We start from the raw sequence: 24,095 nt of genomic DNA, 5'->3' as shown, positions 1-24,095 counted from the left end.
AAAACAACATACACACATAATCGTGCACACACACAGACACACGTACTCACATACCCAAACATACGCACACACATGGACATGCATTTACACACGTGTAGACACTCACGCTCATATATACATGCCCTCCCACATAGTCACACACATATATACACATGTACACATGTGTGCATACATACAAACATGCAATCAGGAACACTGTTTCAGGGTCAGCTCTTGTCTTTGTGTGGTCCCTGCCAGCTGTCAGCTTGGGATCTGGTTCCCAACCGTATTGGGAATCTACCTCTCCCTTGTCTCAAATCATCGATTCTTCTCTCGCAATGTGTCTATATTCTTATTAATCTTTAATCACACAAGCTATACACCAGTATATGTATTTTTTTTTCACAAAATTAAAAACATAGCAGACAAGGCCAAAGTCCCTTCTGATCCTTTTTACAATGCTGAATCCCCTTGAACTGCCCAGGGGGAACCACTATTTTCTGTTTGGAGTGTATCCTTCTGGACTTTCTTCTCTATATCCCCATAAATTGCACATACCTACAGAGAAAGTGCAGATAGAGTGCCAGCGTATGTGTGTCAAGTGTGCACACACATAGTAAACCACAACCTGCTTTTTACTCTACAAGATCTCCCAAGCATCCTCTCATGCTAGCACACACAGGTCCAGCCCGTTTTTTAACCGCTGTTTGCTACTCCAGAGTCAGATTATGCTTATCCACTGCCCTATTCACAGGCAGTGAGGCTACTTCTAATCTCTCACTCTTGGAAACAGGGCTCTATGTTCCCTTGCCCATGGCTGTTTGTGCACACACATGAAGGTCTCTGCAGGGCATGTCTCCAGGAGGAGGGCTGTGGAGTCCCAGTGTCTCCCCTTCTTTTGTGGCTCCAGATCCTGACAATTGTTAAATCACTCTATGCACCGAAGACTATACCCTCTTTGGCTACCACTTCATTCTTTCTCTAAAATATGAGTTTCTATACAGTAGTACCTATTTATTGAGTGCTTGCTTACCGTGTGCTTAACAAATTGTTTCATGATGCCCTCAGAACAACCTTCAGAAGCAAGGAACATGTATCTCAGAGCAGTTTTGTCATCTGATGCATGCTACACATCAGGCAGAGCAGCTGGGAATTCACTCACCTGTTAGACCTTAAAGCCCTGCACTATGCCAACCACCACCTCCACCCCACTGGACATGGGGCCCTCCTGTGCATGTAGAAGCCTTCACAGAGAAGGTGGCAGACACTCAACAATTTGTTTTTAAATTCCATCCCTAAAGTCTACACAATGGGCCTCAGATCAACCATCCACCCACCCAATACAACACATGCTTGGTGAATACCTATCACAGCTAAGTCCTGGGCTGGACAGCGGGGATACGGAGAAAAATAAGATATTGGATTGATCTCTGGGGAAGAGACAAAAGGTAAACAGAAAAGTTGCTTAAAAAAAAAAAAAAAAGTTGCTTAAGTTGGATTTTGAAAAGTGAGCATACTCTGCAAGGAAAAAAGAGGCGGCATTCTGGACAGAAAATAGGATCTATAACAATAACTCAGTAGACTTTGCATTCTGAAATCAGGAACCGAGCAGAGTCACAGACTAGAAAACTCAGCCTTTGAAGTCATCTGATACAGAGCTGGTAAACAGATTTTACTTTGAATGCCAATCCTGTTGAGAATAATTCCAGAGTGAGACTGCTGGGATCTCCTGGTGATGTGTGCTGGGGGCACAAGGGGTACAGGCAAGAAGCTGACCGCTTCCTCTCCCCAGTGAAACCACTGAGGCTCTTCAAAGGTGGCCCATACTCACTTCCAGAACCAGCCCAGGGCTTTGCCTTAGGGAGCACAACCACCCCATATCTTTTGTTTGGACTTTCCATTCCCACATGCCACACAAACACAACCTCTGTTGATGAATTCTCTCCAAGTATCTTTTTCTTGCTACAAAAGAATCAGAACTGAGACTAAATACCTACAAAAAGTCCTGGTCAGGGGACAGAAGGACACACACACACACACACACACACACACACACACTGAAATTTACAGTACTAGTGTGGGGTAGGAGGAAGTCTGAGTCAGTTACTCAGGAGCAGCTAATCTTGTCCTGCAAATTGCTGAAAGGGAAGGCTCTAGGTAGAGCAGAAAAGAGCTAAATTCCTATAGGCCTGGGTTCAAATGCAACTCTGCCTCCTGTGGCTTGTGTGTCGAGTACCTCTCTGGATTACCACATTGCACTGCAAACAGGCATCATCATTTTTCCTGCTTTACTGACTAGTGAACTGAGCCTGAGAGATAAGCTGACTCAGTTTCTAGGCCTGCCATGCAGGACAATAATGGCATCTGCCTCAGAAGCTCCTTGTGAAAAGGAGACCCTGGGTGCCACGTAAGTGTCTAGCACAACAGCTGCATGACTTGTTATATGAATTATTAAATGAGTTTTGATGTGTAACCTCTCAAAGAGCCATGCACACCACTTAAGCCACATATTGTGGTAAATTTCTGAATAGAAAATGCTCCTTTTAAAAAGTTATGTAAGATAGGGGGATCCCTAGGTGGCTCAGCGGTTTGAGCCTGCCTTTGGCCCAGGGCATGATCCTGGAGTCCCAGGATCGAGTCCCGCGTCGGGCTCCCGGCATGGAGCCTGCTTCTCCCTCCTCCTGTGTCTCTGCCTCTCTCTCTCTCTATGTCTATAATAAATAAATAAATAAATAAATAAATAAATAAATAAATAAATAAATAAATCTTTAAAAAAAAGTTACGTAAGATAGGGAAGTGAGAGAGAGAACAACTGCTGAAATCAGGCGAATTTGAAAGTTATGATTGTTGGATCAATTAGGACAGAATGCTATTTTATTTGGGGTTCAAATAAATGACCATTGTTTTCATACATAATCAATCTGTCATTAGCTCAATAAATAGAGCACCTGAGATTATCCTCTCAGGTAAGCCCAACCCTTCCCCCACAGGTGGTTTAATAAGCTCCAGCTTCCCTTGGAAGGTGAACGCTACCATACAGTTCAGCCCCAGCAAGTTCCAAGTCGCCTTGTCCACAGTAATCAGGCCTCTCCGGATCAAAGTCCTTTTAGCACAATGACTCAGTTTCAGGAAACAGTTGATAACCTTCTTCCTTCAACTCAATTGTTCTAACCTCTTTGAGAGGTGGCCCTCTGTGGGGCCAAGGAGGACTCTACAAGTTTCCTGACAGGGGAGAAGTCAAGACAGGCTCTGAATGAATCCCACGGGAAGAGGACTGAAGGTTGTCATAAAAAATACATGTGACACAATAAATGCAGGATGTTCCCTGGGGTCTTAATCTCTTCCTTCAGAAAACCTGAACAATCCAGCCTGCTGTGCTGTTGGGAGGTAGAGGGGCATGTGCATGTGTGCGTGTCTGTGCTTGCATACATACTTAGGAAATTCACTTCTACTCCCAAAACACAATTCTTCTAAAACAAGGGTGAATACTGGCCTCACCAATGACATTCCTCTTTAGTCTTGAATTCTCCACTGATCCTCTGATGGGCATCTTCTGAAGCCCTGCATATATGGTGGGCTTAGCAGGCCTCAGGAAAGCTTGGCAAGCCCAAGAAACGTTGGGAGGGCCCATGCCATCAGTGTCTGATGTTACTAATGAGTGTTTGACTGACTTTGCTCTGGTACTTTACCTGGCATGGCCATTTTCTATTTGACAAACTAATCATTCCTCAAAAGCTCAGTCTCTGCTTCCTGCTATAGTGGAGTGGCTTGGGGAAGAACTACACTCTCCTCTGAGAAAGAAATTTTAAAAGTTGAAATTTAGGGACACCTAGGTGGCTCAGTAGTTGGGCATCTGCCTTCAGCTCAGGGCATTATCCGGGGTTCAGGGATTGAGTCCTGCATCAGGCTGGCATCAGGCTCCCTGTGGGGGGCCTGCTTCTCCCTCTGTCTAAGTCTCTGCCTCTTTCTCTCTGTCTCTCAAAATAAATAAAATCCTAAAAAAAAAAAAGTTGAAATTTAAAGTCTGTTTATGGCATCTGAGGACCAAGACAAAGTAGGTCTTGAGGGCCAAGATTATGAAGTGAAAGGAACTATAGAGAGCTAAGTGTTCACTTCTGGAGTCACCTGTCCCCACTGACTTTCCTGGCAATCCTCAGTGTAGGGAGAGAGGCTGAGAGTCAGGCAAACAGCTTCAGCTAAAGGGTGGAGAAGCCTCAGGGCTTCTAGCAAACTCATAGGAGTATAGAGAGATGACATTCTTTTGGTGCTCAAGGCTTCCAAGGCAGCTAGCTAGGCCTTGAGTGACCAGGATTCTGGAGAGAAGGGAACTAAAGTACAGTGAGCCAACACTCAGTGGTTTTCCTCTTTTAAGGCATTTGTCACATTCTTGAGCTATTCAAGGCAAGAGGCTAAGGAGCGAAGTAAAAGCCAAGTGGAAAGGCAAAGTGGAATCTCCAGAAGTCTTACAGAGCTGAGGAAGCAAACATAGAGGGGTTCTGAGCTCACCAAGAAAGGAAGTGCCCTGGAAAGCCATGTCCTAGGAAGAAGGGTAAACCAGAAGTAGCCTGAACTTTATCAAACCTGCAGCAAGCCTCCAGTCAGCTCAGTCCCTCAGGTGGCCAGGAGGAAATAAGGTGGAGCACTCTGGGGGAGAAGATACACCCAGAACCTCTGTATAATCTCTGTAAAATGCCTGGCATTCAATCAAGAATTAAGAGGCACACAAAGAAACAGGACCAAGAGGGGAAAAAAAAGGCAACAGAAACAGACCCTCAGATGACTTCAAAATAACTGTAACTAAGAGGTTCAAGAAAACAGATGGCAAAACCCAGAACCTCACCAGAGACTGGGAATCAAACAAACAAAACAATGGAACTTCTGGATTGATAAAAATGCAACAATTGAATAAAGAAACAGGTTTAAGAGAGACTTGACACATTAAAAGGGTTAGTGGAGTGAATGGTCAATAAAAAAATCACAGGCAACAGCATGATTAAAAGTGATGAAAAACAGAAAAAAAGGGCACAGAGACAAGTGAGACACAGTAATATACGTAACTGAAATGCCAGAAAGGAGGAAAGACAAAATAGGGCAGAGAGTTTTATTTGAAGAGATAATGGCTGAGAAATTTCTAAAACAAAAGGACATCAAACCCCAAACATGTGAACCCCAAGCAGGAAAAAAAAAATGGACTCCTAGCCACATGACAGACTGCTAAAAAAAAACCAAAGACAAAGAAAAGCTAAACATCAGACAGAGAAAAAAAAGTAATTACCAAAAATGAGTAATAACAATATCAAGAGCTGACTTCTCCAGGGAAAAGCAGATATCAAATCAGAATGTGAAGATACTTTCAAGGAGCTCAAAGAGAGGATTGCTATATTCTTCAAAACTTAAGGTGAAATGGATTTCCAGACAATTAAAAAGAGACTTTATAATTAGCAAAACTACATTAAAAGAACTACTATGGAAGTTCTGTTAGAAGTGATCTTAGGAAGAAACCATAAATCCACGTCAGTAACAATACACATCATCTGAATAGGACTGACCAACTGAACCTGACTGACAGACACAGAATACGACACCACTGGCAGACACCACTCTTTTCAAGTATACACAGAAGGCTTACCAAACAGATCATGTGCACGGTCATAAAGCAAGGTCTCAAAATTTTAGAGGATTTACAGTATGCTCTTCAACCAGAGTTAAACTGAAAATCAATTATTCAAAAAGTAACTAGAGGGGAGCCAGCCTGGCTCAGTCAGTAGAGCATGGATTCTTTTTTTTTTTTTTTTTAAATCTATAAACTTTATTTTTTATTTATTTTTTTTTTTTGGAGTTCAATTTGCCAACATATAGCATAACACCCAGTGCTCATCCCATCAAGTACCCCCCTCAGTGCCCATCACCCAGTCACCCCCACCCCCCGCCCACCTCCCTTTCCACCACCCTTTGTTCCCAGAGTTAGGAGTCTCTCATGTTCTGTCTCCCTTTATGATATTTCCCACTCATTTTTTCTCCTCTTGCACTGTTGGTGGGAATGTGAACTGGTGCAGAGCATGCGATTCTTGACCTTAGGGTCAAGAGTTCAAGCCCCAGTTAGGGGTAGAGATTACTTAATAAATAAAAGCTACTTTTAAAAAAGAAGTAACTGGAATAATTACCAAATGTTTGGCAATTAAGCAATATGTCTTGAAATAACTCTTGAGTCGAAGAAAAAAATCGCAATAAAAATCAGAAAAATTTTGAAATGAACTATAATGAAAACATGATATATCAAAGTTTAGTGTATAGCTAGGGCTGTGTTTATAGAGAAGTCAATACCTTAAACGCATATATTAGGAAAGAAAGAAAGCTGAAATGGTAGGATATGAGTGAAATCTCTTATCATGGTTACAAAGTCCTGTGTGGCTTCTGCTGACTTCTTAGAGCTTCATCCTAGTCTCTCTCTTCTCATTCATTCTTTTCTAGTCACACAGGCCTTTCAATTCCTTGAATACGCTAAATCACTTCCTATCCCCCCTCCACCCCCCCACCCCCGCCTTTGCACAGTGGAAGCTTCTCTTTGAAGCGCTCTTTCCCCTTCCTTCCTCTGGCCAAAGCATCCTCATCCTGCAGGAGTCCATTTAAATGTCACTTCCTTAGAAAAGCTTTCCCAAACATCTGAGTTAGGGTCCTCAGACATGTCCTTTTCAATTCAACACTCTCTTTCATGGCTCATTACTGTAATCAATCATTGTTTGGGCAATTGCTTTTTATGTAATTAATTTAAAAATATTGTTTGTCATTCTCCAAATGACAAGCTTCTTGCTGATGGGAACCGGAGCTGTCTTGTATACCATCCTATCACCAGTGCCTAGCATGGTGCCTGACAAACAGTAGACACTCTATACATGTATGTAAGTGAGTAAATGAATGCATGGGCATCTAGTTAGCCACCTAAATAACCATTCAGTTTACTCTAAGTTGTTAAAAGATGCTCACTGTCTTGGAAGGGAGCTATTACGGCTATCAGCAGTTAGCATTTATTTCTGTGGCATTTACGATGCAATTTATAATCATTTGCTAATCCAAGAAATCTCCCAATCAAGGATTCCGCCCTCTATCCCTGACGGTTAAGTAAAATAATTTCTAACTCTGCAGTGCTTCCTGTTTACTCTGTTTGGGCAAAGGCAATGTTTTTTTGTTTTTGTTTTTGTTTTTTAGTAAACTCTATTCAATCTGTGCCACACCACACTAAGCTGGGTGCTGTGAGAGTGATTCAAATGACTGCCATTATTAATAACGGTCACACCACCACCAACTGTTGACATCTGAGGTCTACTTTCTATGTGTTATCTCACACAAAGCATTAGAGGAATATCAGTTGTTTTGCACATGAGGAAATCAGAGTGGTGAAGTGACTTGCCCAAGGTCACAGGACCGGCCAATAAGAGGCAGGGCAAAGTTCGATTCCAGGTCTGCCTGACTCCAGAGCCCAGGCAGGCTCCCAGGGCCATCCTGATGCCCATCTCACATTCAGAGGGGGCCCCAGAGGGACAGCAAACATGCAAAGACAAATAGAGAAGAAGAGGGGCTCTGAAGCAATCTAAGCGGAGCTTGACCCCAGCCTGGGGTGTAATCATGGGCCAGGTAAGGGGCAGCTCAGTTCTCCAGCCTCAGGTCTTCATCTGTGAAATGCCAGTGATAGAAAATAAGAGCATAAAGCTGAAGTGCCTTGCAGAGCACATACATGCCATCTCCCCTTTGTCTTTAGAAGACATGAGGATGAGAAATGATGTGACAGCAAAGTCAAATTCACTACTCTAGGGGGCTGGAGGTCAGCAGTCCCTACTCTAAGGATGGTGGCCGACCTGTCAGGTGGCAACATAGCGTGGTCACTGACAGTAAAGCTGCCTGGCTTCTCCCCAGAGCTTCTTCCCCACAGTGGGCTGTTCCATGATCCAGGTAAAGAGGGAGAGGGGCAACAGATCCAGCATCACTACCCCACAGAGAGATACAGGGGATACGCCCAGGCAAGGGGCTTCACTGCAGTTTTGTCCACTTCCGGGGATCACATTACTGAGGTGGCTATCACCCCATAACGTCTGGGGGTATGCTTCTCAACCTCTCCCTCTCACTAAGCATGATTCTGGGTATTTCTCAGCCCTGGATGAGCCAGCTGGGCCCTTGTCTGTGAGGGCAGCTGGAATAGACCTCGGGGTCTGTGCAGCTTGCAGCACTTGCTCACACTCAGAACCCCCTGTGGGATCCCAATCAGCAGATGAAAGACCTTTACAGTCTGTACCTGCCTGTTGGAAAGTTCTTTCTCTAAGTATCCTTGGAGTTACTGCTCTAGACTTGAAATCCCAAGATAACTGTTTGCTCTTCCCCAAAGCTGCTCTGTAGTCTATTCTAGCAGTATGGTCTCCTAGCTTCAGAGGCCCCATGCTGTACCCCAGATCTGTACTGAGTCCATCTGTCCTGCTGCCCTCCTTGTCTCCTCGCATGATTTTCAGAGCAACTGTCTTTACAAGCACTTTGTTACCTCCTAGTCACCCAAACCTCCCTCTGATGATTTGTTCTTGAGGTGCCAAATACCACCCCTCACCGTTCTGCACTGTGACAGGTTTGCCTGGGGAATCACCCTGATTTATGCCTGGGAGGGAGAGGCCCTTGAGGGAGGGAACTGGTCCAGTCTGCAGAGACCACCATCACACAAAGGACGCAGAGCACAAGGCTCAGCTCTCCCTTCCATGGGCCCCACTGCAGTCCCTCTTGTGGCCTCTCCATGAAGTAGGGTGTAAATGTAATGTACACACTGTATGCACCGGCCATTCTTTAATGTTCTGGCTCTGAGGCCTCCTCATAGCACAGGAGCATGACAGGGGACTGGACACTGGCACTCAGCACCATGTGACCTAAGCCAACTGTCAGTGTCCATGAGTCCCAGTCCTCCTGGGAGTAAAATGGGAGCCACCAGGAGCATGTCAGCATGCAAGAGGTACACGGCTCAGGGCCAGACATATGGAGGTGCCCTCAGGCAACAGGTCACTCTGAAAACCACCTCCACAATTTGGGGGTGGGGGCAGCAGGGCAGCAGCACCCCCTTTTGTGACTCCCTCGGGAGCCTGATGGCTAATCCGTGGCCCAGCCCACAGTACATCGTGCCTGAAATAAGTCTGCCACAGGCCCACTCCCACCACTGGGAGCCAGGGAAGAGCTGAGTGTCCATTTGGCCCAATACAGATGACCAATGGCTGCCTAATATCCAGGGAGAGACCTAGGAGCAGATGGTTGTCTATGTTATTAGAGACATTTGAAATCAGGCAGGTGGTGGCAGGTTTCAAGCCATGTGTGGTGATTCTTACAAATACAGGCTAAGTTTACAAAAAATCATAAATTCTTACTTTATTGTACCCTCCATTTTCGAAGCTGCCTCATGGAATTGCTGTGAAGACAGTTTATACATCTCGGCATTCTACAAAGAGAAAAACAGAACTGGTTACCAAAGACTGAAATTTCCCTCTGGCTCCCTCAACCACGCTAAAAATCGACAGATGCTAATTTCTTGACCAGCATCAAAGCAGATCAGTGATTGATCCCAGCCTGGGTCTAGCTCCCACCCACCATGGGGGCCAACAGTGGCTACATAATCCTAGAGTAGCGAAGGCTGGAAGGACATGTGGGTCCTCTGGTCCAGGGGTCAGCAACCTATCACTTATAAGCAAAACCTGGCCTGCCACCTGATTTTGTAAACAAAGTTTTAGTGTAACACAGCCACACTCATGATCTGTTTATGCATTGTCAACGACTGCTTCTATGCTACAATAGCAGAGATGCATAGTTTGTTAAACAGAGACTGATATATTTAGTATCTTCAAAGAAAAAATATACTGAGACTTGATCTGATCCAACCCCTATTTTATAGGTGGACTCTGCTTCCCAGAGGGTGAAGCGCTTGCACAAAGCCTCGCAGCAAGCAGCTGTGTCAAGACCAGAGCCCAGGTGTCTGATTCCCAGCTGGGTGTGTACTTTGCGGCTGGCCATGATCACCATGCTCACTGCACAGTGGCTGCCTGTCCAGAGCTGCATGGCGGTTCCAAAGGCATGCACCTCCATCCTTTCTGAGCTTAACCAGTAGGTGTGCACATACAGAACCAGACTGGTGTAGAGGATTGCCTGGACTTGTGGTAAGAAAAAGCTGAGCTGAGCCCTGCAGCCATGACATGGTGACTCTGGTAAGTTACTATCCTCTATGCCTCAGGGGCCCAGAACCTACCACTCTGCACCTGTTTCCAGAAGAGATCAATATAAACACACCTGATCACCCGACCTGCCAGCATACTCCTGGTGGGGCTCCTTGAGGCACTCTGTGAAGAATGAAACCCCAGAGGACAGCCAAAGACTGAGAGTCAGACTTTCCCAGTGAGGGTGATAAGATAGCGTAGGTGCCATGTGAAGCCTGCCTAATTTTGCAGACCTGGGCTAGACCCCTCACAGATCCTGTGTGGGAGAGGTGGCTGCCCCTCTTGTACAAGTGGGTAAATGGAAGCTGTAGGAAGTTCGAGAGGCAGGTAAGGGACCCTGAAGCCACAGAGCTGTGCCCCTGTACATGCCTGTCAGACTCCAAACCTGGCTCTCCCCACTTCACCATGCACAGAGATAGCCTGGCCCCAAAGCAACAATTTAATCCTTAGACCAAATGGAAAAGGTGGTAGGTATCCAGATCAGAGCCAAGCGGGGAAGGCACCCTACCCCCATGGCACCCCACCATCCATCTGCAAAGAAGGTAACCAAGACAGGCACAGGAAGTACCTCCCCTATGGACCTGCAGGGTATCAAAGGCAGAGTGTGAGTGGGAATCTAGCCCTTACTCCCATCCTAGTGCCTGCCTCAGGGAAGAGCCAAGTGGGAGGGACCATGGAAGGATATGTACCTGAGGGAACACCTGGGGCCCATCCCAGCAGGAGCCTGGGTTCTGAATACTGCTCTGGGCAGTGCTGGGGAGAGCCCAGTGCTGGGCCTTCCAGGCCCCCCAACACTGAGTGAGCCTGGCAGTTCCTCACTTCTGAACCGGGGAGATAGCTCATGCCTCTCTCTGATGGCCATCAGGCACAGTAGATAGGAAATGCGAACACTCTCAGCACACAACAGGCTCGAAATAAATTGGGTTCTCCTCCCCCTGGCCCCCAAAGCTAGAACTGCTCTGGCTTCTACAGGTCTGTGCTGACTCCAAGCTGCCCCATGTTTTCTCTCTAGAGCCCTGATGTTCCAGCCAAGAAGATCATGATGTTGCCTCAACCAGTCTGATATTTGACCAACACTGACCGTCCTGGGTGTGGGAGTTAGGACACAGACATGGATTGGCTCAGGGCTTCTCCCACTCCATGCAGATGCTCTTCTGTGACATCCCTGATGGGGATCATTTACACTCAGTTGACCCTTCCATCCATGGGCCCTCACACAAGACTGCATGGCCCACATTTTCATTTTCCCTGGGCATCTGTGGTCTGTGTTCTTTGGGTGACACACTTACTTCCTGGAGCTTATTTCCTCATGGTAAGACAGGGCTCCCACTCCCTCGTAGGGTGACTGAGAGAAGGAGTTGAGTGTGCCAGGCTCACAGTATCCTGTCCACTGCAGCCATGGTCATGGCACCCCTAGACTTTCTGAAGCTGGCACAGGCCTTACTAAGCTCCCTCAGCCACCCCAGTCAGTTTCTGCCACAAGACAGTCTCTTGGCTCAGGCCTACTCCTCTTTGGAGACATGTCAGGTCACTGTCTTCTAGGCCTGTGGCCTGTGAGTATTCCTTTCCAAGGTGGGGTGCTGGGACACCTCATGCCTCTGTGCTGCCTCCACATCTCCACACACATAGTCTGGCCAGGGCAAGCTCAGCAAGCAGCTAAGTTACCTATGGACTCAGGCTGAACATGTGGTTGGTGAAATTTGTCACAGGAAATGCCCACAGACCAAGAAGTGGTTGTGATTACCCCATTGCAGAATGACTCAGAGGAATTCCCCTTCCTGTCACACCCACTCTCCCGGCCAAGTCATCCATGTCACCTGCCTGAGCAGACCCTGGGACCACGCACCATAGAGCGCCCCTGTGTGGTGCCCCTGTGTGGCTTCTGTGGCACACGGAGATCCTGGTCTGTGCCTGGGGAAAGCTGAGCGCACTCCTTGGGTCCAGCAGGCCTTCCTGAGGCTGCTGGAATATACTCAGACCCTCTGCCAGGAGGAGCAGGATATTCTGCAGATCTCCAGACCATATCATCCTTGCGGGCCACCCATGCTCATACAGAACCCGCTGAGTGCCAACAGATTCTAAGACAAGCTTGCCTGCCCCCCAGCCTTATGGGGCTTCCAGACAACACAACGTCACAATTACAATGGGATGTTCAGCTAACTGTCCCATGTGCTGTGGGAGCACCAGAGAGGAAAGTCTGGCAGAGACCATCAGACTGGTTTCTTGGGAGCTGGCACCTGAACCAAGGCCTAATTTTTTTATACATATTAAATGATCTTTTTGAAAAAACAATACTTACTCATGGTTTAAAAGGGCATACGCACAAAGGGCAGAGGATAGGAATACAGAGACCACTGGCCAACATGGACCCCAGTGCTCCCCTCCTGCACTGTGCCCTGTGAGCAAGTTCACCCACACACACCCACAGCACCACGTTGGACACAACACCACTCATTTCTTCACTTCTCAGACACTTCATTATACCCACTGAAGGTATTCCATAGTAGGTTCCACGATCACAAGCAATGTTGAGATGCACATCATGGCATCCTCACCTTTGTGCACGTGAGCATATCTGAAGGGTACATGCTAGTAGTCAATCTCCTGGGTCAAAGGGTATATCCACTTTTAATAAACTTAGTCTTACATGATGAGCATAAATGATCCAATAATGAGAGAGAGAGGGAGGGACCCACCTGTTAGATGCTATAGTTGTACCAGAAGCAAGGGGAGGGGCTAGAGACAAAGACAGCTCGGGAGCTGGGCATGTGGAAGCCTGGACCTCAGCCCATGGGTTTTACTTTTTTACATGAGGGAGTGGCAGGGGAGACGTGTGTTTCAGAGAACATTCTGGCAGCTGTGTGGACAATGGAGTGCAGTACCAGCAGACTACCTGGAGACGCCTGCAGCACAGTCCCACAGGGATTGGGGAGACTCGGGTGCTGTGCCTGTAAGGAGCCCTGTCACTCATTTATATATGTTGCAGGGAGATCGCTCCAAATGTACTGTACTGAATCCCCACATGTCAACTGGTACCCAGTGATCGTGAACTATTATATCTGGGTGATTTTTCCTCCCCATTAGATTCTTCAGATTCCTGATTTTGGAGTCTTTTCCTCCACCCTATAAATAGCCGCCCCTCCTCCTCCAGCTGCTCCATATGCACATCTGAAACCAGAAGACCTGATCTCCATTAATTAAATCTGCCATTAAAAATTAAATAACGTGAGTAAGAAGGTGTGAGTGTTATCTCTATGGGTTTCAAAAGTCACAGTGTTTCTTCAATTACTTCCCAGGCAGTGTTCATATTTCATACTGTCTGATTTCTCCAAGGGCCCGGATTTGCAAGATCAAAAGAGAGTGTGATGGTGAGGGGAGGCATAGTGAGAAGGCTCAGAAGGGGACGACAAGGAAACATGTCATGGGCCACAGAAGTGGTCCTGTTGCCTCCACTGTGGAGCCATGAGGAACCAGAGCAGGGCAGGGTGCAGGAATGGGAAGCCTGTACTTCCCCACTAGCTGAGCAGTGGGACGAGGTATAGCAGTCCTGGAACAGAAGACAACAGAGGTCACTGGATGGCCTGTAAGGGGAGTGGATATCAGGCCTAAAAACCCCTGCGGGCACCATGCAGACATGCACCCGAGGAAAACGCATTAATAAATTGTCTACTAGGTATGTGGGCCTCTGCTGGATGTCATAGGAGAGAGTCTACGTGGCATTTCTGTTGGAGAGGAAAGACTGAAATAAGGTCTAAGGACCATTCCAGGAATAAGTGAGGCAGCTGGGGCAGCAAGGATGGGAATGGGCCCTGGAGTCAGGACACAGCCCCTACAGTGCGTATGCCCATGGGCCAGCGTCCAGACCTCTGTGCCTGCTTCTCGTCTGTAAAATGAGAACAATAACAGAGACTCCTTCACATGGCTGTGTGGGAACTGGTATAGATGCCAATGAGATAATGCATATAAAATGCTTAGAACAGTGCCTGGCACAGAATAAATGCTCAGTAAGTGTTTTGAGAATTTAATAGCCAAGGGCCTATTAACCAACAAACATATCTGGAGGAGAGATCTGAGGATAGTAAAAGAGTGAGACAGAAGTTTGCTTGAGGATGTAAAGTCCACAAAGGGAAGGGTTCTCCCTTGTTTTGCTCACTGATTTATCCCCTAGAGCCTCCAACAGTGCCTGGTACGCAGTAAGCCCTCAATAAGAATTTGTCACATGAGTAGAAGTAGAGGTCAGTACCACTAGGAAAGATATAAAAACACAAGTGGGACGTGGTCATGTGTTCAGTCAGTGAGGACAGGTTGCGGAGCTGCTGCCCTTGCAGGCAGCCTGCGGACACCAAGGAGAGCGTCATACAATCAAATGGGGACAGGTTACTCACAAGATTCAACAGGATCACTTGGGCCCGGTGCTGGAGCAGCAAATTCCACACAGGCTGGCCCCTTCATGCTCAAAGCAGCACTTGAGGTAGCAATGTCCACCCCTCTGCCACCCTGGGGGCCGGAATCTCAAGGGAAAGAGGCAGGACCTGAAGACAGGTCTATCAGCCTCCCCCTCAGTGCCTTGGCCTTCCTCCATGCCCCGCTGTCCCCTGGGGAGAAATTTAACAAACCAAAGGCCATGCAGGCAGGACTCAAAGCCACCATGAGGTGACATACAGAAAAATGTGAAGTGTAGGATGCTGGCTGTCCAGAGCAGGGGGAAACTGCCAGCAATATTAGTGCAGGCCATGGAAGGGCCCAGAGGTGAAGGCTCAAGAAAAATCCCAGAATCTGAGAGGAACAATAAGGACAGGAGAACCCCATGCCAAGGTGCTGTCCACATGCCTGAGGGCGGTCATCCAGGGAGACATGGAGTTCACCAGCCTAATTACCAAAAGCTTATCAGAGCTCACAAGAATGCTACATTTTAAGGGGAGTGAAAAAAATTACTGTATTCAGGATTTAAAGAAGCTCTGACTTGAAAATAATAAAAAACACAGAAGAAGAAATGCATGTAAGTCTTTCGTGAAGAGTCAGTCAACATAAAAATTCCTAATCTCAGGACATGTGATTGGCAACACAGTTGGCAAAGGAATGGAAATTCAGTTTTGTAAATGGCTAAACAGCTGGTTCCTGACTACTTATGAAGTCACACAACTACATCTTTGTCTCTTTCCCTCTTCCTGGGTACTACCAGCTCTTACCCTGTTGTCTCGTGGAGAAATGACCTCTCTCCAGATTTGCTCTGGCACCTACTGTAGAGGGGGGTGTGCAGACGACAATCTTTCCCTCCGTTGCTTGCACTCAGGCAACATCCATCTGAGATCCTTCCTTCCATGGTCTCCTCACTGCCAGGCCCACCATTGGAACTGTCATAGCCATTTATGGTCAGACCACACTCAAGGCCTCCCATCCTTCAGGACAGATCTATCTGGGATCCTCCCTGGGATCCCCCAAATTCCTCCCTGCATCCCATGGGACAAACCTACCTAGGATCCTCCCTCCATCCCCCAGAATGCCCATAAACCTAGGGTTCCACTCTCAGCTGAACCTTCCACACAACTTGCAATTCTCCACATCAGCTATCCAGACCTTACCTTGGTACCCGCCCTGATTTCCTACTGTGGGCATATGACTGTGTCTTGACTTCAGAGACCAGTGAGGCTGCTGATGGGCACCAACAGGCACATCTCCCCCAGGACCAGACATGCCTCTGTCTCTGTCCCTGACTTTTCACCCCCAAAGAAGAGGCCCTTGTCCGTCCAGGCTGCTGGGTTCCAGCGTCCATAGTGTCATTGGAAGATGACTCCCTCTCCCTGAGCCTGTTACATCCTGGTCCCATGGGGGAAAATGCCGACCCATCTTTCAGGGGTGTTTTGAGGGTGCAGTAAACAATGGGTACAAGCTTGCCCAGTGTGTCAGGATTCATGTGTTTTTTCCACTCATTCAACCACTATTTACTGAGCGCCTACCATTGCCCAAGCTTTGCTGTCAATCGGAGGGCACAGCAGTGAACAGGAGAGATAAAGTCCTTGCCTTCACAGAGCTAACAGTCTGGATACAGAAAGACAAGAAAATAATTCTACGCAGAAGTGCCATAAAGAGACGCAGCCAGTGAAGGGGATGAGGAGCAACAAGGTGGGGTAGGAGCTACTTTTAAAAGGTTGGTCCAGGCCCCTCTGCCAGGGTAATTTAGGGTAGATATGAAGAAGGAAAGAAGATTCAGGGGGAGGTCCTAAGATGGGATTACAGACTACACTTGGTGTGTTCTTGGGAAGGCAGCGGGAGCGTGGCTGGAAGATGTTCAAGAGAAGAACAGATGCAGGGAGAGGACAAGTTGGCAGGGAGCCACTGGGAGGGTTTGATCAGGGGATGATATGATCTGATTTCCACTCTGGAAGGATCACCGGCTGCCATGTTAGAGAGAGGCTACTGGGAACAGAAAGTGGAAGAAGTGCCCTTTGGGAGCTGGTGGATCATTTCCTGAAGACGTGACAAACAAAACCCCACATGGTGGTGGAGAGTCAGCCCTGTGGATGTGAGGGATGGGCTCAGGGCAGTGGTTGGAGCCTGAGCGAGGACTCCGGTAGCTTTGCTACAGAGCCTCCTCAGTAAGTCTTGGCTGAGCACTGAAATCCCCCTCCGCCCTCATCAGAGCTGCATCCCGTCAATCACAAACTCTACTCCCAGTTCCTCTTTCCCTCCATGGGGCACTCTGCTTCCCAAACACTCCTCCTCTTAAAATCTCTTGTACTTTCTCATTAAGTGTACCTCCTCTATTTCCTGCACCGACCACCAGCACTACCTGCCCAGCACCTGGATGAGGACCTGTCAATGATCACTGCTTGCTTCCTCCTGGGGCCCCGGATCCAGCAGGCAACCAGATGCAGGAAGCTCCGCCTCCCACTTGTCTCTTGAGGCCTCTCCTCACTCCCCTTCATTCCTTACTATCTAATGAGGATGTCCTCCACCACACTGGTCCTCCTGCAGCTACTTTCACCCCTTTAGCTTATCCTCTGCACTGCTGCGGGAGCAGTCCTTAACTGTGCCTCTCGGCTGAACACTTTCCACGTCCCCTCCAGTCTGCAGAGAGGTCTCCGACTTTCCCTTTGAGACTGCCCTCCGCACCTTGGCACTGCCCCTGATGGGCTCTGCCCTTCAGCTGCGGTGACTTGTGATCTTCCAAACCGCCACCGTGCATTCTGTATGGTTTCTTCTGCAATTCTTCCCTGCTCTCCTGAGAAACTCTGAGTCCTGCTTTGTGACCCAACAGTGATCCCTCTGCTGGGCAACGTCATTCCTCTCCCACCTCCCAGGCAAAACTGATGTTTCCCTTCTCGGTGCTCTGTACAACGCTTTTTGGCAGCATTTCCTGCAGCGTGCTGCAATCCTCTGCTAACATGCCTGTTTCCCCAACTTGGACTGAGAACCGCATGAGCCTGGGGTCAGCTTTTTTACTTTATTGATCCATACTTGAAGAATGAACAAAGGTCTTGTTATTCAGCTCACTCTAGACTTTGCATGTCTACAGACTCTGCCTGCCTGCTGCCTCTGCTCTACCCTCATCATCTGTGGCCTAAGATGGCCAGTGATTCTCTACCTGGTGGGCCTGCAGCCCTGGGCCTAGCTTCCTGGATCTGCCTTCCTCATGGCTGCAGGAACAGTCCTGAAGCAACACCCCATTATGTTGCACCCCATCTGTGCCCTTCTCTTCCTCACCCAGGGCACCTCCATCCTGCCCTTTCAGGCACCTCTCATTCCCTGGACATATCCATGTCCTCTTTCCTAACACATATGGCTGGCTGCTGTCTGAACCTTGCAAAGGTGTGAACTGCTAATTAGTGCTGTGACAGTGGGTTTAGGTGAGACCCGCCTAGAAGTATTTGCATTTGTGAAAAGTCAGAGAGAAAAGATCCCTGTCACTTTCTGTTGTACTATAATGAAGAGTCTAAGGCTCAGAGCTGAGTTTTCTGGACTATGCCTCTTCTGTGTGTGTAGCTAAGCCTCCTAGCATTTCAGTTGCTTCTGGGGTGTGTGTGTAACTAGGGGTGAAAAAACAGAGCCTTAGGCATCTACATACACACAACACACACACATATGCAGTGCAAAGCTCTAGATAGATGTAAAGCTGTGTTAATCAGCAATAACTGTACAGGCTTTTTAGAATTTTGATTTACACTGAATACTAAACATTAGCCACCAGACCTCTGGGTGAGTGCTGATTGTCACTTAAGAACTTTTATTTCAAAAAAAAATTTTTTTTTTCAAAGTATAGGTGAGCTGCAATATTATATTGGTTTCAGGTGTATGTACAACACAGTGGCTCGACATTTATATACAGTACAAGATGCTCACCATGATAATTCTAGTCACCATCTATCACCACACAAAGTTGCTACAATATTATTGACTATATTCTCTACGCTGTACTTTCCATCCTGATCACTTACTCTGTAACTAACTGGAAGTTTGTACTTCTTACTGCCCTTCCCCTACTTTGCATCCCCAGCCCCACTCTCCTCTGGCAGCCATCAGTTCTCTGTATTTATAGTACTTTTCTCCAAGACCTATTTTTCATTGTGTGGAGCTGACATGTGTCTGGGGGAGAACACTCACATACCTCTGGAGTCCCTGATAATTTACTAGATGACCCAGGCTGGAAAGGACCAGAGCAGCACTACCCAAAGGACACACGCACACAAGGTGCCCTATGGTTCCCTGGAAGGGCCACAGCCCCACAGGAATCTGTCAGGAGCGTGCAGGGCTGACTCAGCTGTGTGGCTCCTCACAAAGCAGCTGGATGAGCTGCAGCAGAAGGGGCCAGTCAGAGGTGCAGGGTCAGCTCCTGTTTTTGAGAGTCTGAAGGGAAGATTCCACATTACAGTATAGGAAGGGACCAAAAAAAAAGAATTCAGAGGAGTGAAATTATTCAGGAAAAACTACATGGCACAAGTATGATAAACAGTTAAAGGCAAAAGGATCAAAGCCCCATTTAAAGTGGTATGTGAAAAAGATGTTTTAAAAAATGTCTACAGTCTGCAGAAGGTTGGGCATCTACCCAGACCCCAGGCCTGTATGGGAAGCCCAGAGACAGACTGAGGCCAGGCCGTAGGTATTGAAGGAGAAAGGGAAGCAGAGAGCTTTAAATGGCTGCAAAATACAGAACGGCACTTAACCTAGATGGACAGAAGCCACGTGAGGGTAGACAAGGAGGGAATTCAGCGGTGTGCTTGCAGTAAACAGGACTGACAAGGTAATCTAGTGGTGTAATCACTCCATTGGCAGGATGTGGAAGGAGGCAGGGCTGTCCAACCGGGCCGTGCTGCTGCTCCAACACAAAAGCTGGGCACTCAGCCATGCCTTGGTGCTGCTGGTTAGTTGGTTTTTACACTGGCAGAAACATATCTGGCTAAGTGGCTATCTAAAGAGTTTGAAAACAAAATGCAGAGCACGGCAGAAAATTAAGAGGAATTAAAAAAAGGAACAGTAATTTTAATTCCATTTCTGTGACTTACTGGTGGAGCTGACCCTGAGTAAAATCAGAGTCTGGATATTGTGAATTGCTCATTCTCTGCAACAGAGAGTAGCAAAGAAAAACTCTCAAACACACCCCCAGGGCTGTGACCCCTCCTGGGGCTGGGAATTCTGTGGGGGGAAAAATAGGTGATGGGATAATGTGGCGGCGCACTCTTTCAGGACCTAGCACATCAGGCCTTCAGGTGTAGCACATTTTGGCCACAGCAGCATTGACCAGATGTTTCCCTTCTTTGTGCTGATCCCCAAAGTTCCACGTCCAGTGAACTGCAGGGGCAAGGCTCCTGTCAGGCACCACACTCAGCACTCGTCAGCATTAGGAGACTCTCTGCTCTCCCAGCTGCAGGCTGGCTACAGGCTCCTGAGAGCAGGCCTTTAATCCCTCTCCGAAGACTTCCAAGAGAAAGAAGCTCCCCCAGGTGGGCCATGACAAGTCTGCACCCATTGCTCTCAGCTTACCCTCCACCTGGTCGGTCTGAGGCTGCATGGCAGGATTCAGCCTTGCTAATCAGAGGATGGCTCATGAACCAGCAGCAGTGGCAGCATCGCCTGGGAGCTTATTAGGAACACAGATTACCTCAGGCCCTGCCCCAGACCTGCTCTTTAGCAAGCTCCCAGGTGTGCTGCATGTGAAGCTTGAGAAGCACAGGTGGGCCTCTTGTGGGCTTTGTGTCAATAGTATTGTTATTATTTTTTAATCGAATGTCCTTGCTTGGGTCCTGCTCTCCTTAGTTCAGCCCAGTCCTTATATGTCTCTGTGGTTTTATACCTGCAACACCAGAGACTGAATTCTCACTGGGTTTCTGAAGGTAGCTATGCTGGGGCCCTTGGCTTGGTGTTTACACTCTAGGCTAGCAATCCTCAACTCTGGCAGTACATTAGAATTACTACAGCAACTTTATTATAAGAATAAAGCCTGGGCCCATCCCCAGAAGAGTCTGATGACTGGTCTGGGGTGGCACCTAGGCATAAGCATTTTTTAAAAGATTTATTTACTTATTTGAAAGAGAGAGAAAGAGAGAGAGCACGTGAGAGCATGCACCTACACGCATGAGGGGAGTGGGAAGGAGCAGAGGGAGAGAGAATCCTAAAGCAGACTCCCTGCTGAGCACAGAGCCTGACACGGGACTTGATCCCAGGACCTTGGGATTATGACCCGAGCTGGTGCTTAACCAAATGAGCCACCCAGGCATCCCAGCATCAGTATTTTAAAGAAGCTCTCCCAAGGGATTCTCATGTGCCACTAAGGTTGGCAATCTCTGTTCTAAAGCCAGGGAAACCTGAGCTGAAAACATGAGATTCAAGCCTTACCAATTCTGTGCCTTAGGCATGTAACTTAACCTCTCTGTACCTTGGCTTCATCAACTACCAAATGAGGATGGTAACTACTTAGTAGGTCTGGTGCCTCCCTCAAAGGAATACGATAAGGATGAAGGGAGACAATGCAGGAGGAGAATGTGGTAACAATGCCTGGTGATGCAAGAAGCACTCAATAAATGTCAGTGGTTATTGGTGCCATTTCACTCTGGTGGTCTTATACGAGACACTGGCCCTTCAAGTATCATGGTGCCACTGAGTCTTCTCTTAACAGCACCCAATCCTTCCTCACATGACATGGTTTCAAATGTTTCCCAAATACTACGGGCACTCTTTGGAAAGAGCCTCAGTTGATCTATATTCCAGAATGGAATATAAGTCCAAGATAAGTTTGCCTCTTTTCTCATACAGATTATACCTGCATGAACAGACTCTAACTAGATTAGCTTTCAGGATGATTCCATTTGAGTCAATTCCTGTTGGTGGTCTCTTTGGCACTCATTCCTTTTCTCGTTCTCCCCAGTTCCCAATCTCCCTTGGGCAATGCATATGGTTTTAGGGAAGTTGACCACAACCCCAGATCTGGGGGTGGCAGTATGTGATCAAGGTCAGGCCAACCAGTGCATGCCAGTGGCTTAGCCACAGGGCTGGTGAGTGACCTAAGTTAGTCCTGTCAGAATGAGTGAAACTTGTGGCGATGCCGGGAATTCTGACATTCGGCTGGCATCTCTTGCTCTGGATGGTCAGAGGAGGAAACCCCAAGGAAGTCAGGGAGAAATGGGCAGAGTTTGTGGATGAAGCCCATCATAGAGGCTGCACTACTCTGGGTCTTCTGTTCTTATGGGTTGAGCTAGAGTCTGGCTTTATGTTTCTTGAAGCTGGAAGTATGCATACATCATGACCACTCTGCCACTGCTAAGCTATATCAGCACCTATTCTGAGCCAAGTGCTATACTGGGAAACTTACAAACAATATCTCATTTGCCAAGGTCACAGAGGTGCTAAGCAAAATGGTCTGGAAATTAGAATCTGGTCTTTCTGAGTTTAATGTCAACAGAAACTCCCAGGTCTTTTCCATACATGTTGCTACAAAGTACTTGTGCAATATATTTCCTGGAGCCAAGTAAAAAGAGCCCAACATTTATACTGGCCAAATTCCATGTAAAAATTTAACAAACGTTCAATTTCGTGAATACAATTTGGTGAGATCTTCAGTGACTGATTTACCTCTGTGTTGGTTAGGACACTGTTGGTTGCAGGTAGTAGAAAATTAGACTCAAAGTGGTCTGGACTCTAAGGGGAATTGCTGGCTTATGTAACTGTAGTCCAGTGGGGCTTTAAGTAAGAATCAAGTGGCTGGACATGGTTACCAAGAACTTGGTTACCTATACCTCTGCCTTCTTTAGGTTGGCTTTGTCCTAAGCCTGGTTCTCCTCATGGTTGCAAGGTGGCTGCTGGCAGCTTCTAGGGGCCCCATGCTTCCTTGTTGACATAGGGCTGGAAAATAGAATATCTAGTATGTGACGGAAGGGTGCTCTCACTAACAGGAAAAGCAAAGGGCAAGAAAAGACACCATGCTTTCTGAAGTTCACAGACTCCTTTGATCTGAATCAAGCATGAAGGCCAGGACGATGAGATGTGAAGATCAAGTTAGGCCAATCAGGGAACACCTTAGACTTGGCACTGAGTTCACTTCACTCAGAAGTGCATGGGCTATATGGACAGGAAAGGGAGGCATCCGAATGGAAATCCAGACACTGACACCAAAAGGAAGGAAAAATAGATTTGGGGCAGCCCCAAAGAGTACATGTTTTTGCCCATCATTCAACCCAGTCACTATTCATCCAAGCTTTTGTTAATGTGCAAATCTGGTAAGTGGGCATTCTAGGTCTTTAAATCACTAATAAAAATGTTGACTAAGGTGAGAATGAGGAGAACTCTCAGGGCAGATGCTGGTGTTGATCTGTTTCTTAGCAGCTTTCCAATATGGTAATCTAACCTATAACAAAGCAACCTGACCATCTAACATGTAGCCACCTGACTCAAAACAACTTCATCAGCCCTCACCAAATGCTGCACAGAAGTACAGTTACAGAAAATCTAAGCCACTTCCACAGTCTCCTAGTTCAGATGTCCCTAAAGGAAACCATGTCAGCCTGAGAACCCTAGAGTATAGCCTGAGTGTTGATGATGCTTGGAGCCCTGTTTGCACATCCAGCTGCCCACTGGACCCAAATGCCCTGTGGATCCTCAACATATACACACCCGATGTGCTACTTCCTGTTGTTTTTAAATATTTATTAAGGTGTAATTCACATAACAGAAAATTAACTATCTTCAAGTGAACATTTCAGTACACTTCTGTACAATCATAATATTGCAAACCATCATGTGTATGAACATGCACGTACATGTATTTGAGTCCCTGTTTTCGGTGCTCTGGGGTATACACCTAGGAGTAGAACTGGAGCATATGGTAATTCTGTGTTTAACTTTTTGAGGAATTGCCGAACTTTTCCATAGTAGCTGAACTGTTTTGCATTCCCACCAACAATGTACAAGGGCTTCAATTTCTCCACATCATCACTAATACTATCCTCTTAAAAAAAAAATTAGAGTGATCCCTGGGTGGCGCAGCGGTTTGGCGCCTGCCTTTGGCCCAGGGCGCGATCCTGGAGACCCGGGATCGAGTCCCATGTCAGGCTCCCGGTGCATGGAGAGCCTGCTTCTCCCTCTGCCTGTGTCTCTGCCTCTCTCTCTCTCTCTCTCTCTCTCTCTCTCTGTGACTATCATAAATAAATAAAAATTAAAAAAAAATTAGAGCCATCCTAGTGGGTGTGAGGTGGTATCTCCTTGTTTTGATTTGCATTTCCCTAATGACTAATGACACTGGACATCTTTTCATGTGCCTGCTGGCCATTTGTGACCGGCAGGTGTCCTGGCCCCTGCCTGTGACTTCTTCATCTGTATTTAATTGGGTTGTCTTTCTGTTGTTGAGTTGTGAGAGTTTCCCCAACTTCCTTTTAACTCAGTCATTCCAGGGAGAGTTGT

At 47.2% G+C, this 24,095-nt stretch overlaps 1 protein-coding gene across 1 annotated transcript in view; it reads right to left on the bottom strand.

The window, feature by feature from the left end:
- The window catches only part of CHCHD6 (coiled-coil-helix-coiled-coil-helix domain containing 6), a 248,580-nt gene that overhangs the window by 36,382 nt on the left and 188,103 nt on the right, over window positions 1-24,095 (bottom strand). The window contains exon 6 of the mRNA XM_077857577.1: window positions 9,369-9,439. Coding sequence (XP_077713703.1) covers window positions 9,369-9,439 — 71 coding nt within the window. The remainder of the gene's footprint in view (window positions 1-9,368; window positions 9,440-24,095) is intronic.

This window comes from Canis aureus, chromosome 19 (assembly GCF_053574225.1).
Source record: "Canis aureus isolate CA01 chromosome 19, VMU_Caureus_v.1.0, whole genome shotgun sequence".
Taxonomy (NCBI): domain Eukaryota; kingdom Metazoa; phylum Chordata; class Mammalia; order Carnivora; family Canidae; genus Canis; species Canis aureus.
This window is presented reverse-complemented; position numbering and strand designations above follow the sequence as displayed.